The sequence below is a fragment of the Saimiri boliviensis genome, chromosome 17 (assembly GCF_048565385.1).
Source record: "Saimiri boliviensis isolate mSaiBol1 chromosome 17, mSaiBol1.pri, whole genome shotgun sequence".
Lineage (NCBI taxonomy): Eukaryota > Metazoa > Chordata > Mammalia > Primates > Cebidae > Saimiri > Saimiri boliviensis.
In genome coordinates, this window is record NC_133465.1 from 5,457,643 (window position 1) to 5,474,577 (window position 16,935).

General features: G+C 41.8%; 1 protein-coding gene across 3 annotated transcripts in view; it reads right to left on the reverse strand.

The window, feature by feature from the left end:
* CLTC (clathrin heavy chain) overlaps positions 1 to 7,253 on the reverse strand; it is a 75,049-nt gene extending 67,796 nt beyond the window's left edge. Inside the window, exon 1 of one of the 3 annotated variants that reach the window (XM_010339718.3) lies at positions 6,960 to 7,253. In XM_010339718.3, the coding sequence (XP_010338020.1) occupies positions 6,960 to 7,001 (42 nt within the window). In that variant the 5' untranslated portion in view covers positions 7,002 to 7,253. Of the gene's footprint in view, positions 1 to 5,385; positions 6,388 to 6,959 lie in introns of those variants that run through there. The other 2 variants (XM_003929087.4, XM_074388072.1) reach the window with 2 other exon arrangements.
* Positions 7,254 to 16,935: the final 9,682 nt, after the last annotated feature.

Below are 16,935 nucleotides of genomic sequence, written 5' to 3' on the forward strand. Positions count from 1 at the left end.
GGATTTCCACACCATCCTGGAAAACATGGCAAAATCCCGACTCTACAAAAAAATACAAAGATTAACCAGGTTTGGTGGCATATGCCTGTAGTACAGCTACCTGGGGGGCTGAGGTAGGAAGATCACCTAAGCCCGGGGAGGTCAAGGCTGCAGTGAGCCTTGATCATGCCACTGCACTCCAGCCTTGATCATGCCACTGCACTCAACAGGGTGAGACTCTATCTCAAAAAAAAAAAAAAAAAAAAAAAAAAAAGGTAGGACAAAATATCTTAAATTATGTTTTAATTTAAGGAAATAATACAAAAGAAGAGACTCACAAAATCAAAGTCTGACAGATGGGTTTTGCCTAACACATTGAGGTCCAAGCTTTCAGCCATCTCTTGAGTTAAGAGCATCAGCCACAGGCACTTGACCAAGAAGGGAAAAAAAGACACCCAGAGCTACAAACTTTCCTATGGCTCAGAAGACCAGTTCATTTAATGAGGTAGTTTTGGCATGGCATATATGTACATGAACTCAGAGAAACAGCATTATTCGAATACACAGGACTAAAACATCAGCTATGAACCTACTGTTCATCTAAGTGAGAATACTCACTTCAACACTACTACCTTAAAAAAGGACACATAAAATAACTCTAACAAAGGCCTGACTGGTATTCCATATGGGTATTTTATCTGATACGATTAAGTTTTTTTTTCAAATACATCTGATCAAGGAACCGTAATTTAAAATGTACGAGTGGCACTCAATAAGACTCATGGAATATCATAAAAGGTTTGTTTAAATTTTTTCTTTTTTGAGGGCAGTTTCAGAGTGTAATCAACTGTTTCATGTCGGTATTTGTATTAAATTGTGCACTATCTCAAATGTTCAAATACATAAAAGATCCACAATCAAGCAGACAACATCAATGGCTGGAATGACAAGTGGACAGACACCCTTTGCCAACTCATCAGTGGAAGCCTGAATGCAAGGAGTAGTACATCTTGTTTACCATCTTGTCCCTAGAGTCTAACACAGTTCCTGATATGCAGTAAGTACTCAAATCTTAGGTAAATACCCTAACCCCAAATACTTACACCCCATAAAATGCTGGATCTGCAAATGAATAGTGTGTCATTGGTTGAGATACTTGAATAAAATGTACTGGACAAAAATTATTTAGCCAATAATTAATGCTCCTAAAGTGTTACGTAAAGTACTTTGACATACATGACCTCAGATCCTCATAATAACTTTGTGAGATAGTATGCCTATTTCCCAGAGAAAAAGAAGAGGTTAGACTTAACTTGTGTTGTCCAATATGGTAACCGTAAGACACAACCCACATACGATACTGAGCACTTGAAACGTAGTTACCATAAGTTTAATTAAAATTAAAGGATTAAAAAATCCAGTAAGTGATTCAATTACTGGAAAACTTAAGTATGTTTGGGATCACTGAAGTATTGCATATCTCCTTTTTTTTCATTTTTATTTGTTTATTTAATATAGAGACAAAGTCTCACTCTGTTGCCCAGGCTGGTCTCAAATTCCTGGGCTCAAGCAATGCTTCTACCTTGGCTCCCAAAGTGCTGAGTTTACAGGCACGAGCCAACTCCCCCATCCCAAAATCTGACTTTCTAACTGTACATTTTATGACTCTAAATACTGACTAGTTATTTCCAATGAAAATAGGGTTTGAATTGATATGTGCTCTAAGTATAAAACACACATGGCCGGGAGCGGTGGCACATGCCTATAATTCCAGCACTTTGGGAGGCAGAGGTGGGCAGATCACCTGAGGTCAGGAGTTTAAGACCAGCCCGGGCAACATGGTGAAACCTCGTCTCTACTAAAATTACAAAAAATTAGCCAGATGGGGTGGCAGGTGCCTGTAATCCCAGCTACTCAGCAGACTGAGGCAGGAAAATCACTTGAACCCAGGGGTTGGTGGTGGCAGTGAGCTGAGATCATGCCATCGCACTCCAGGTTGGGTGACAGAGTGAGTCTCTGCGCCTCCCCCTGCCAACCAAAAAAAAAAAAAAAAGAAAGAAAGAAAAAAGAAATACAAACTAGGCTGGGCACAGTGGCTCATGCCTCTAATCCCAGCACTTTGGGAGGCCAAGGCAGGCTAATCGCAAGGTCAGGAGTTCAAGATCAGCTTGGCCAACGTGGTAAAACCCCCGTCTCTACTAAAAATATAAAACATTAGCCAAGCGTGGTGGTGCACACTTGTAATCCCAGCTACTCTGGAGGCTGAGGTAGAACTGCTTGAGCACAGGAGGCAGAGGCTGTCGTGAGCAGAGATCATGCCACTGCACTCCAGCCTGGGTGACAGAGGAAGACTACACACACACACACACACACACACACACACACACACACACATTCATTGATTTTATCTGTTTTTTCACTTTTAACATGGCTGCTAGAAAATGCAAAAACATGTGAGGCCAGGGGTGGCGGCTCACGCTTGTAATCCCAGCACTTTGGGAGGCCAAGGTGGGCAGATTATTTGAGGTCAGGAGTTGGAGATAAGCCTGGTCAACATGGTAAAGCTTCATCTCTACTAAAAAATACAAAAATTAGCCAGGTGTGGTGGCAGGTGCCTATAATTCCAGCTATTCGGGAAGCTGAGGCAGAAGAATCACTTGACTCTGGAAGCTGCAGTGAGTTGAGATCACACCACTGCACTCTAGCCTGTGTGACAGAGTAAGACCGTCTTTAAAAAAAAAAAAAAAAAAAACAGTATGTGGCTCATATTGTTCTACTGGAAACAGTGGTTTCAACAACCCCTAAAGCCCTGTTCTACTATACCACATCATTAATCTATAAACAAGTAGAGAGAACTCACCTTTCTGGGTCTCTCTTTTTAAGGCCAATTATTCAATTTCTTTGAAATACTTTGTGTCAGAAGACCCAGGTATACATCCCATTTGGACAGCATTCCCACTACTTTGAGTCTCACTTTTTAGAAAGCTGTCTGGAAGACTGAGTGAAGACCTGAAAATACCTAACCAAATTTATAGCAATAATAAGGTCTCAAGAAGTCTGCTGCTAGTCACTGTTTATTACCACCACTTTCCAAGACAGTAATCAGTTAAAACTTCTGAACAATGAGTGTTTTAATTTTATCTAATGAAATACATAAACATGAGTGGTAGGTTAAATCTTCAAACTTACAAAGCACATCAGCATGGCCTGTAATTGTGCAGTCTAATATTGTAGTCAATTGTCACATGTGGCTATTTACATTTAAATTAATTAAAAAGAAATTGAAGCACAAATTTAGTTCCTGAGTCACATCAGCCACATTTCAAGTGCTCAATATCCCTATGTAGCTAGTACACAGTTCCATCATTGAAGAAAGTTCTATTGGACAATAACTCTCAAAGAGAAAAAGCCACAACAGTAACAATGACAGAGAAAACATCTTGTTAAAAATAAGTCAAATGACATATAAAGTTAAACATATGCATGGAAGAAACAATTTTGCAAAGAAGCTGAGGACTCAATGTAAATGGAACCTTTTAAAAGCAAGGTACAGGTTCCAATTATGGTCAGAAACAATTGTTCAAGAGCAACTACCAAGGTTCCTGAAATGTGAATTTTCCTAAATACTCAAATGAAAATGATTGTGTTCTACATACACACCATTCTGTGTCTTATTTCCTAATCAGAGTGAAAGCCCTTTCACTAAAGTTAACCACACCACTTTAAGCTAAGTAAACTGACCATCAAGAAAATTCTGAAGAATATGATACATTTTAAACTTAGCAGCTATTCCCAGGAGACTGCAGCATAACTCAAGGAAGTATACCTCTTCCAGACAGTGCAACTAAGCATGTAGTAAATCCTAGTACTTAGCATTGCTTTCTATTTGCAACCCAAAATAACCAGAGCAGGAATCCCTAACATTAGACTCAACAACACATTCCATGCCTGCTTTTATGGATCAAAGGGCAAAGAATAGGTTAGGGTGATTTTTAATTGGAGACCCAAGTAATCTAGAAATACAAAGGAATGTGTCAGGTGGCCTAAAGATACTTAATGTGCCAAAAAATTGAGAATCACAGGCAATAATTTATATATGTAGCCTAGGATTTTTAAGAAACTGCAATTCCAACAATATCTTGCTCAAATACACACTCATTTATTAACTGCTACCAGTCCAGAAAAAAAGAAATATTTATAAATTAACAATCATTTACTATCGGTCCATTGATGATGACGGATCCTTCAACTAGACAATGTAGTTAAAGGGTCTAAAAATAAGTTCATTTACAGTTTCACAAGCTAACTCTATACTCAGACCTAAGTTCCTCATTCCTTGTTTCCAGTTTTTATCCTATGTGTTTCAGAAAGTTTTCTGCTACTTAGCAAACTGGTAGAAGCTCAGAGTTCAGAGACCAAAGACACCAATCAAAATAATCCTTATTAGTTCGGCTTGGTAGTTCACACCTCCTATCCCGGCACTGTGTGGGGGCAGAGGCAAAGGACTGCTTGAGCCCAGGAAATTAGCCTGCGTAACACGGTGAAGCCCAATCTCTACAAAAAATACAAAAATTAGCCAGGTGTGGTGGCTCATGTGTGTAGTCCCAGCTACTCAGGATGCTGAGGTGGGAGGACGGCTTGAGTCCTGGAGGTTGAGGCTGCAGTGAACTGTCACGGCACCACTGACCTCTAGCGTGGATGACAGAGCAAAAACCCTGTCTCTTCAAAAAACAAAAACCTTCTAATTTTTAAAAAGGGAGGAGATAATGATATGAAGTCAGGACATACATTATCATGGAAGAAGCTGTGGTTATTGGGCTCTGCAATTAATCAGCTGGAGCACACAGTCACATTAGTTAAGCATAGCAATCCAAAAAACAGACTGAAATTTTCAATTTACAAATCTGCTTTATATTCAAAATCTTCAAATTATTTGAGAACAAAATGGCTTCGCTCAAGTGTCTGCAGAAACTTTGAACCAGTTAGAAAACAGACATGTATTAAATTTGTCTTCAATAACTGACGAGGTTGGGTTCCAATCTTTGGGATCATTTAACAATTCTTGTCTCCTCTTTAAAAGAAATGAAAAGCTATTACTTGAACCACCACAAGATTTAGTAATGAGCTATACATCTGCCGTGGAAAATAAACAGCAGCTGTATTTGATTCTCTGTGTGTGGTTTATAAACATTTGTCTGCAGAAAGATATTTCAGATGCACTTTAATATGAAAATAAGCCTACGTTTTCCTTTCACACTTAAGAATAGCACCTTCTCAACTCTCCACATTCATTTCCCACCCCACTTTAACAGAGGTAACCACAGCAATTAAAGTTGAATTGATCAGAAAAACACGTCCATTTTTGTCACTGAACATTTTTTCTTTTTTCTTTTCTTCTTTTTTTACCTGGCAACTTTCATTTAAGTCACTGAACATTTTCAACCTTCTGCAAAAGTGTTTTTATTGCCAAGGTATATTCCATTACTTCAGATGAGTTATTTGAAAATTATGACTGAAGAAAGTGCATCATTTAACTCATTTTATGGGTAAAGATTTATTATTCTTTACATTTCAAGCCTTAAAGGAAAGTAATTCCTTGCTAGTGCAAATATGGTAATACCTGCAAAGAAATATGAAATTAAGTTACTTACAGCCTGAATTATTAAACCCTTTTATTAACAAGAATCCTTTATGTATGTTATGCCAATGGGGGAATGTAAATAAAAATGGTCTCCAACGGGTACAGTGTCTAATAGGTCACTGGTATTAGTGTCATGCCAAACCACCGCATTCTGTTATGATGGAATTAACCCTTCAGACCATTGAGCTGAGGCAGGCTTCTTTAAGAGGATATTTGGGAAGAAAGCAACTTAATAGGAATAAATTATTTCAGCTGCAGTAAAAATCAGAATTGGTGATACCGGAAAATCAAAAGCTCTGAAAAGGTTTAATTCTGTGACCTAGGCCGGCCACTGGCATGCTGCCAGATGAGACAACAATATGTTGCCTCCAGGATAAGGAACCACGGGGAAGAACTCTAGAACTTACTAAAGGGAAGCCAGTTACAGACAAAATAACCCTGCAGGTCTCAGAGCAGCTGTGCTCTGTCCCCAGGGCTCTGTTCAATTCCATGTGATCCTGAGGAAGATAGCAAAACTACCTGCTACTACTAGAGAAGACTAGAAGATAACCTCTGCACAACTCTTTCCCACCTTCTAGAACCAGAGAGGGGTTAACAGCCACAACATCCCCAGAGAAATAAAAAAAGGGGGGGAGGGGAGGCGAGTTTCCCTAGGGACCTTGACTCCACACACTCTTGAGATTGACAACACTCTGAGAAATGCGTTCCCCCATTCTACCCGCGTTCCGTTCTTTCAGTGACCTTCTGTCCCTACTGCCTTAGGGAAGGCAAGAGACAAGCCACCGCCTCACCAACCCCCAACCCCCCCCCACCGGAGAAGGTGCCTTTCTCAGTTGAGAGCCGCAGAGGGAGGAAAAAAAAAAAAAAGGTTGCTCCTCCCCAACCCACCCGCCCCACAACTCCTGGATGAGGAAAAGAGGAGAGCCAGAGAAGGTGACAGCCCTGCATTGGCCCAGGGGATGGTAAGAATCCTTGCTCTGTTAGAAACAGGGGAGAATCCCCCTCTCCCACTCCCCTACCCAAATGAATGAACTAAATAAAATGGGGAGGGGAAGAGTTAGTACGCGCAGTACCGGCCATCCAGGAAGCAAGATCGAGAGGCCTTTGGATCCAGGCGTGGCCTTGCAGCCCTTTGCACCCCAACTCCCGTCCTTTCCATCCAATCCCCACATTATTTAACCTTTTAAGCTTTCTAAGATACCGCCCCCTCCTCCATCTACCCTAAACACCGACAACCCCCCCCTCCCCAGCTCCAATACTGCTCAGGCCCAGACTCCAGCATCCTCCATACTTCCTACCACCTTCTCCACAGCCCTCACCAGCCCGGGCTCGGCCGCACCTGGAGATGCTCCTGAAAACGAATTGGCAGAATCTGGGCCATGGCGCTGTCGGGGGGTATGGTCTCCTCCTGTCACTGGGGCTGCGGGGCAGTGGCTGCCCGGGCTCTCCAAGGGAGAGGAGGAGAAGGGGAGGGGGAAGGCTGGGCTCGGCAGGATCCTCTCCGGGGACGCAGGAAACTGGCAGGCGGACGAAACAGCTCGGGTCGGGGGCGGAGGCTCCAGGGGCCAGGAGAGCCGCAATGGCGGAACCGGGCGCAGCGCAGACTCCGGAAACGGCTGAGCCCCGCGGATGGATCCCGGAGACAGAACTCCGCCCAGTCGCCTCACCCGCCCCCGCCTTATGTACCCTTCCGAGGAGCGGCGCGCGCGGCGGGCGCAGGAATTCCGGTCGCGGCGCGCGCAGACCCTCGCGTCCTGACGCGCATGGGGAAACAGAGACACCCGAGGGACTACTTTTTAGACTCATTTTCGCCAAGCTTCTTTTTCTCCCCCCACCGCGGCTTTTTTTTTTTTTTTTTTTTCATTTTGCCACATCATGCGACTCGGGGCGAACAACGTCACTTCCGTGGGCGCTTTAGGTCCCACCCACGTACTTCCATGTGCACGTGATGCTGATGGGGAAGGGTCGGCTGGTTGCTGCCAGAATGGAGCGTTCGTTCCAAGAAGTGCGGCGTCTTCAGGGAGTGAGGTGGCAGGTGGGCCACCTTGAGGCCTGGCGGGTGCCGATTCCTTCCCCTGCGGCCCTTGCCGGTTTCGACTGAGCCCTTTGCAGGAGGACATGGCGGGAGCACACGGGCGCAGCCTCCCGCCCTCTCCGTGACTCAGGGAAACGGCCTCGCCGCAGAGCGCTCCTTCGGCAGCTGGCTGCCGCACTCCTCCCCCGCCGGGCTTCGGAGTGGGTGGTTTCCTACCGCCCAGGGAGGGGCCCCGAAACGGGGCTTAAAATCCTCCCTGCCCTCGCACACGCCCTTCTGACGGTTGGAGAACCTGACGCGCCGATTCGAACTGGAACCGGCACTCTCTTCGGGTGTTAGATAATTAGCTCAAAGGACAGCCAAGGCCATTTCTGATGCCTCTCAAGCTGGCCTCCTGACAGCTTGTCTTAAACGTTTTTTGCGGACATTTTGTCGGACATGTGCCAGCCTAGCTCCTTGATGAGTTTCGTTAAAGAATTCGAGTCTCCGAACGTTAAAGGATTGGACCCAAATTCTAGCCAGGAGGATTTTATTTTTTTAGCCACATCAAATTTATGTCTCAAAGATGTAGATAATTAGGTTGAAGATGGTTGGTAAAACCTCAAGGTTCCTGGAGGAAAGATGAACTATTAGCCGTGTTATTTCGGTGGGACCATCTCAACATAGGTTCCTGTAGGTTAGCAGTGTAAAAACGTAGCGCTTCAAAGCCGGAGCATCCAGTCTTCAAAGAGCATGAAGGTGTCAACGGCATTCACTGTCGATTAATAACCGCCTTCTCAGCACTTTCTTGCTAAAGTATAAGCTGTAATAATATTTCACAGTCGCACCAATAAAGGATAAAAGAAGTTAGTTCTGTGCCTTTTATCTTTATAAAGGTGATTTCTCCCCTCAGAAATACTCAAGTCCACAATAATTATATTTAGTGCCCTTTTCAGATAGATAAAGGACATAAAACCCTGTTGGGTAGACGGTAATTTTGTGTGTTAGGCAGTTTTGGTTAGAGTGAGAAGTTCGCCAATCATTTTAGTTGCTTCTAGTGTTCTCCCCTTAACTGTCTCACATGCTCAGCATGAGAGAAGACTGGCAGGTAAGAGGGCAGTCAGATTGTTCTACAAAGAAAAACCTTGCCACCATGTTGTAAGAGTGAATATTTATGCTTGCAAAATTTCTTTTTATATCGTTAAGCTAAATACAGGAAGATCCTCTGTGTTCTGCAACATTTGAAATGACCTTTCTAATGCCAGTCTAATAGTAACTGGCTTAAACACTTTTTGGAAGTAGACAAATTCTAAATTAAAATTCTAAAGGAGTATTTGTTTTATTACAGTAATTATTCAATAGATTGATCAAGTTATATTTTCAGTCTCAGAATCTGGAGATAAAAGAGCTGTATCATGAATTGGCCGCCAAAATTTTATTAATGTGTCTTGCATTTTCATACAGATCTTGTAACTTTAAGTACATTTAGAATCCCAAAAGCAGTTGATTTTAGCTATTTGGTGTGCAATATCTAACCAAAAAGTGCACTGAGGTTCTGTTAGTAACTGCTACGTCATCACACATAGAAATCTGATGAATACTTTGTTTTGAGAAATAACTTAGGAACAGGAAAAATAGATTTTGATATCCTGGATCATTTTGAAATGATCTTCAATCCAAAAATTTTCAAGAGAAAAAAAAGTCAAGATAATAAACATTTAAAAAAACCCAGCAAACCTTATGCCTTTTTAAAGATGAATAATTTGAGTAGGGTAATAGGTTTTTTTTAATGGGAGTCTGCTGTTCTTGCTAACAGTATAAAGGCAGTTTCACTGGTATGTTCTTGCTAACAGTAAGACTGTTTAAAAACCCCAAAGGCTGAGGCCCTGTGAACAGTTATGAAAGCAATATCTGAATGGCACTGTTTTCACACATTACCTTAAGTTAGAGGGGAGAACAGATAACCTAATAGAACAGGAAGCAAATCCTAATACCGAGAATGTTTTTCTTTTTTTCTTTTTTTCAGACAGTCTTGCTCTGTTGCCCAGGCTGGAGTGCAGTGGCTCGATCTCAGCTCACTGCAATCTCTGCCTCCCAGGTTCAAGCAATTCTCCTGCCTCAGCCTCCCGAATAGCTGGGATTACAGGTTGGTGCCACCATGCCTGGCTAATTTTTGTACTTTTAGTAGAGATGGGGTTTCACTATGTTGGCCAGTCTAGTCTCGAACTCCTGACCTCATGATCCACCTGCCTTGGCCTCCCAAAGTGCTGGGATTACAGGCATGAGCCACTGCACCCGACTTCCAGAATGTTTTTTTCCAATGATGCAGTATGACATAGTCTTTTAAAAGACAATGCTATGAATGATCATCCTAGCTTTTGGTTTCAGAAAATGTTTTAGCAAGGTAGCCATGTTAATAAAATAAATGGTGAAGTTAAGGCTATTTTTGTCATGCTCATCAACAGTTCTTCCCTATCATGAGTCATATGAAGTGCCATTAGCAAAACTACATTGCTTGGTCTCTTATTTTGAGGAGTGCTAGTTTTTCAAAACCTATACAAGAAATCTGTATATTGTCACTAATTTTAATGTTATGCCAATAACTAGGATATATAACCCACAATGGAATGACACCCCCCCAAAAAAACAACAAAAACAAAAACCTCTTACTGTAGGATTTCTCCGTAGCTGTTCCTCTTCAAGCAGCTTTGGCACTTATGCCCCTGCCTTTTAAAAACTTGATTTTTAAAAAACAGCTTGAGCCGGGTGCTGTGGCTCATGCCTGTAACCCCAGCTCTTAGGGAGGCAGAGGCAGGAGGATAGCTTGAGCCCAGGAGTTCGAGACCTACCTGGGCAATATAGCGAGACCCCGTTCGCCACAAAAAAGGAAAAAAAAAAAAAAAAAAAGCGTAACTTCCCTCAAAAACAGCTTGAATTTGCTGCATTGCAAAAGTCACAAAGGCATATCTCACATACTCAGAGATTAATTTTAAAGCAGAACTTTAATCCACTTTACCAAATGTTTACAATTCAGATTCTAATAAAGCCGTAAAAGACATACTTTAGTATTATCCAAGTAAGACACCTGGTTTTGCCACTTGAACAGCAGCTTTGAAGCATCTCAACCCCCTGGAGCCATTGATATGAATCCCAGCAGGATGAGACTGGCTAGGTCATTATCTTTTCATGCAAGATAAAGAACAGCCTATCAAATGCGAGTAAAGAAATGCTCACTCTATTTTGACCCTGTGCAAGTCACTGATTATAGGCAAGGCTCCCCACTCCAAAATGAAAAAATGAAAGCAGCATTTACAAAGCAACAAAAATTTTTTTCTTCCATTTTTGAGAATTGCTCTTGTCATCCAAGCTAGAATGCAATGGCGTGATCTTGCCTCATTGCAACCTCTGCCTCCTGGGTTCAAGCAATTCTGCCTCAGCCTCCTGAGTAGCTGGGATGACAGGCACCAGCCACCACACCTGGCAAATTTTTGTATTTTCAGTAGAGATGGGGTTTTCACTACGTTGGCTAGGCTGGTCAGTAGAGATGGGGTTTTCACTGCGTTGGCTAGGCTGGTCAGAACTCCTGACCTCAGGTGATCTGCCTGCCTTAGCCTCCCAAAGTGCTGGGATTACAGGTGTGAGCCACCACACCCAGCCCGAAAGAACAAAATTTTAATGGCCTTTTAATTTTACTATGAAATGTACCTGACTTATACTTTTTTTTTTCATAACATTCTTAGAGTATAGACTTACACTCTTGACATCATCCACTGGTAAGGATTGTTTTAAACTTTTAAATATTTAGACAAGTTTTATAATGTACCATAGATAGCAATAAGATCTATAGTGAATCTTCACTCTGTATCAGCATTGGGCATGTTCCAAGTGAAAAGCAAAGACTAGCTCTGTGGGGATCCAACATGGAATCAGGTCACAGTATAATGGGCCCACCCATGTTTTAGAAGGGTTAAATCAGATCCTGGCAGAGGAATGAAGCAGTTCATGACATTACCTTAAAAAGCCATCTCACAAAAATTGGTTTAGGCAGGGCATGGTGGCTCACGCCTGTAATCCCAGCACTTTGGGAGGCCAAGGTGGGTGGATCACCTGAAGTCAGGAGTTTGAATTGAGACCAGCTTGGCCAACATGGTGAAACCCTGTCTCTATTAAATATATATAAATTAGCTGGGCATGTTGGCAGGCGCCTGTCATCGCAGCTATTTGGGAGGCTGAGGCAGGAGAATCACTTGAACCTGGGAGACAGAGTTTGCAGGGAGCCACCGAGATCACACCACTGTACTCCAGCCTAGATGACAGAGTGAGACTCAGTCTCAAACAGACGAACAAAAATGCTTCGGGATGCCTTCAATTTCCTGTTCCTTTTATTTTTTGAACCTCCCTGCCTCCCCTATTTCCCTTTCAATTCTAGACAAATTAAAGGAAACATTCCTATTATAAGTATACTTTTATATAGCACTTTAAAGAAAGGTGTTTATTAATAGTGGATTTTGTATTAGAGGAAGATCAGATAAATTTGTCTTCATTTGCCGCTCTACAGTGTGCCACTGTACTCCAGCCTGGGCAACCGAGCAAAACTCCATCTCAAAAAAAAAAAAAAAAGCTGGTTTACAAATAAATAGCAATTCATAGAACACTGTGGACAGAAAAATCCAGGAGTTTAATCCTGCTGATTAATAGGGAGACAGATGCCATGTCACAACATCTTGCAACAAAAGTCACAAGAAGCTTGAGAGCATCTATAGAATGAAGAGGCAGTGAGGGTGAAGTGTGGGAATATTTGTTATGGGCAACTTCTGTTTCTATATAAAGAAATATAATGTACCATGGATAACAATAAAATCTAGAACATTCTGTGTTCACCTCCTAGAGTTACTACTGTCTCCAGTTCAAAGCAAAGCATGACCCACAGATATATTCCCTAGGGAATTTTAAAGTTTTGTAACACTCCAGGGATAGTTCTGCCAGTAGCAATGTACATCTACAGCCTTATTAATGGTAGTAAACTCTCACTTCGTAACTTTCACTTCTTCACAACAGAATAGCTAAGGACTGAGATTTGGTAGTTAGGGTTAACAATAAAGCGTAAAGGAATTATAATTAATTTCTTCAAATATTTTCCAGTACCTACAATGTAAAATTCTTTTGTAAAGCCTTTTTTGAAAAAAACAGTTGAAATAGGGAAAGCCATTCTGAACCTTAAAAGCCTCAGATTCACCAGTGAACAGTTGTTGTATGGTACTACTGCAAATGCAGCCTAATCTCAGTATGTACCAAACCTAGGACACGCTAGGAATTACTTTTTTTAAATGCCGTACCTCATCCTGTCATGACTATTAAAAGTAGATTACGCCAGGCGCGGTGGCTCAAGCCTGTAATCCCAGCACTTTGGGAGGCCGAGGTGGGTGGATCACGAGGTCAAGAGATCAAGACCATCCTGGTCAACGTGGTGAAACCCCGTCTCTACTAAAAATACAAAAAATTAGCTGGGCATGGTGGCACGTGCCTGTAATCCCAGCTACTCAGGAGGCTGAGGCAGGAGAATTGCCTGAACCCAGGAGGTGGAGGTTGCGGTGAGCCGAGATCGCGCCATTGCACTCCAGCCTGGGTAACAAGAGCGAAACTCGGTCTCCAAAAAAAAAAAAAAAAAGTAGATTACATGTAAATCAAACCAAATACCTGGTTAGTTTCTTTTCCTGGTTGCTCATATTCCAAATAACTGAGTTTAATGTTGTACAGTAAAGAACCATACAACTACTGTTCATTCCATAAACTCCAATGATGAAAAGTATGCAGGATTCATATAAGCCTACCTTAGTTTTATTATTATAAATTGTTTTTCTTTTCTGAGCCAACCTTGTTAGCACCAAGAGTCATGAAAAAGTCTTCTTAGGTTAAGTCCACGAACCACTTAAAAATGTGGTTCTCCATTATTCACAAGGGATATACTCCAAGACCTCTTCATAGGATGCCTGAAACCGCAGCCAATACTGAACCCTATATAGTATACACTATGTTTTTTCTATACATATATGCCTATGATAAAGTTTAACATAAATTAGGCACAGTAGCTGGGCACCATGGCGCACGCCTGTAATCCCAGCACTTTGGGAGGCCAAGATTGGTGGATCACCTGAGGTTGGGAGTTGCAGATCAGCCTGACCAACATGGAGAAACCCTGTCTCTACTAATAAAGTACAAAAAATTAGCTGGGCATGGTGCTGTGCGCCTGTAATCTCAGCTACTCGGGAGGCTGAGGCAGGAGAATCACTTGAACCCAGAAGGCAAAGGTTGTGGTAAGCCACGATCACGCAATTGTACTCCACCTGGGCAACGAGAGCAAAACTCTGTCTCATAAATAAATAAGGCACAGTAAGATATTAACAATAAAAATGGGACAATTATAACAATGTTATAATAAAAGTTATGTGAATGTTGTCTATCTCAAAATATATCATAGTCACCTATTTTTGGACACAGTTGAGCATAGGTAACTGAAACATCAGAAAATGAAATATCAGATAAGGAGGGACTACAATATAAAGCATTCTACATGCATGGTGAAAAGAAAAACTAACCTGATGAAGACAGCTTAGTCTATTTTAGTATATAGTTGACCCACCAGATCAGATGTAGAGTTAAGATTATACTCATTACTGAGGAAGGCTTAAAAATTCCATTTTTAATTTATTTTTAAAAATGTTAACCTTTGCACAAAAGTGGTAAAAAATTCCATTTTTTAAAAAGGGAATTAAATGAAGTAGCAGACAAGTACACAATGGCACATGATAAAAAGTAGATCCAAGCCCAATCTACTTTTAAATTTTTCTATCTGTAGGAATGAGTGACAGTCAGGTTATTCTCCATTTGACCTATCAGTGTTAACCCAAGATACAGACTGGACATTGCAAAACCCTTCCAAAAAATCCTTCTCAAAGTGACACCCCTATCTTTCCATTGTTGAGATCTGGTTCCTCTCTCCAACCACACAAATTCTGTCTCCCTTTTTGTTTCAGTCCAGGTCCTACTCTTCCCTCAAAAACTCAGCTTAAAATCCATTTACTGGCCAGGCATGGTGGCTCATGCCTATAATCCCAGCACTTTGGGAGGCCGAGGTGGGTGGGTCATTTGAGGTCAGAAGTTCAAGACCAGCCTGGCCAACATGGTGAAACCTCATCTTTACTACAAATATAAAAATTAGCTAGGCGTGGTGGTGGGCAGTCCCAGCTACTTGGGAGGCTGAGGCAGGAGAATTGGTTGAACCCGGGAGGAGGAGACTGCAGTGAGCTGAGATGGCGCCGCTGCACTCCAGCCTGGGTGACAGAGCAACACTCCGTCTCAAAAAAAAAAAAAATCTACCTTACTTCTGCTATTAAAGCATCTATTGATTACACTACCCATCTAATTTGAAGCCTAGCCTACTTTATAAATACATCCCATATACAAAGCACCAAACTAGGTGCTGGGCTGTATTTTGGGTTCACTCATCTCATTTCCTATGTTTCAGCTGAGAACCAAGTAATAATATTATTAGGTGAGAAAAATATGTAGATTTTATCTGGATAAGGAATGTGACTGATCATTCTTTGAAAAATATTTTAACAGCCTCACAAGGGAATTTTGTATTATTCATATATTAAGTTTAAAGGAACAGCTAACAAGTAACAAGGATTACTTTAAAAATCTTTTTTTTTTTTTGAGATGGAGTTTTGCTCTTGTTACCCAGGCTGGAGTGCAATGGCGCGATCTCGGCTCACCGCAACCTCCGCCTCCTGGGTTCAGGCAATTCTCCTGCCTCAGCCTCCTGAGTAGCTTGGATTACAGGCATATGCCACCATGGCCAGCTACTTTTTTGTATTTTTAGTAGAGACGGGGTTTCACCATGTTGACCAGGATGGTCTCGATCTCTTGACCTTGTGATCCACCCGCCTCGGCCTCCCAAAGTGCTGGGATTACAGGCTTGAGCCACCGCGCCCGGCCGACTTTAAAAATCTTTGGGAGAATAAAGATTACTATTTAAATTTATTGACTCCTTGATATTATGCTTAGTCCTATCAACTCTACTATGAAGAAAAAGTAAAAGCCAGAAAAATAAGACATTTCATTAAGACATTTTCTTGCAGATGAAATGATCATTTAAGTTATATTGGGAATGTAAAAAGTACATTCCCAGTATTTTCTAGACTCAAGTACAAGTGGTAAAGAACTGAAATTGGCTGGGCGAAGTGGCTCACACCTGTAATCTCAGCACTTTGGGAGGCCAAGGCAGGCGGATCACTTGAGGTCAGAAGTTTTGAGATCACCCTGGTCAACATGGGAAATCCTGTCTTTACGAAAAATAAAAAAATTAGCTGGGTGTGGTGGCACATGCCTGTAATTCAGCTACTCAGGAAGCTGAGGCAGGAGAATCACTTGAACCTGGAAGGTGGAGGTTGCAGTGAGCCGAGACTGCGACACTGCACTCCAGCCTGGGAAAGAGAAAGACTCCAATTTGAAGAAAAAAACCCTGAAATCAAAACAATAATACAGTCATCCCTCAGTATGAGCTGGGGTTTGGTTCCAGTCCCACTCAGGATACCAAAATCTGGCTGATGCTCAAGTTTGTCATATAAAATGGGTAGTATCTGCATATAACCTATGTACATCATCCTGTATACTTTACATATCTAGATTACTTATAATACCTAATTTAAAGTTATTATACTCTGTTGTTTTTTATATTATCTTTCATTATTGTGTTTTTTTATTGGATTTTCTTTGGAATATTTTTAATCTGTGGTTGGTTGAATCTGTGGGTGTGGAACCCCAGATACTGAGCCCCTGCATACAGGGGGCTGACTGTATTTTCTGACATGTGAAATTTGAATTTCATTCTCCATAGTTTTATTGGAACACAGTAATAGTAATACTCATTCATGTACTGTCTGTTGTTGCTTTCATACTACAACATCAGAGTAACTGCAACAGAGATTATATGGCCAGAAAGCCTAAAATATTTACTATCTGGCTTATTAAATTCAAATTGGATAATTTTTTTTTAAGACAGTCTGTTGCCAGGCTGGAGTGCAGTGGCACAATCTCGGCTCACGGCAACTTCTGCCTCCTGGGCTCAAGCAATTCTCCTGCCTCAGCCTCCAGAGTAGCTGGGACTGCAGGTGTGTGTCACCACGCCCAGCTAATTTTTCTATTTTTAGTAGAGACGAGGTTTCACCATTTTGGCCAGGCTGGTCTCAATCTCTTGTGACCTTGTGATCTGTCCACCTTGGCCTCCCAAAGTGCTGGG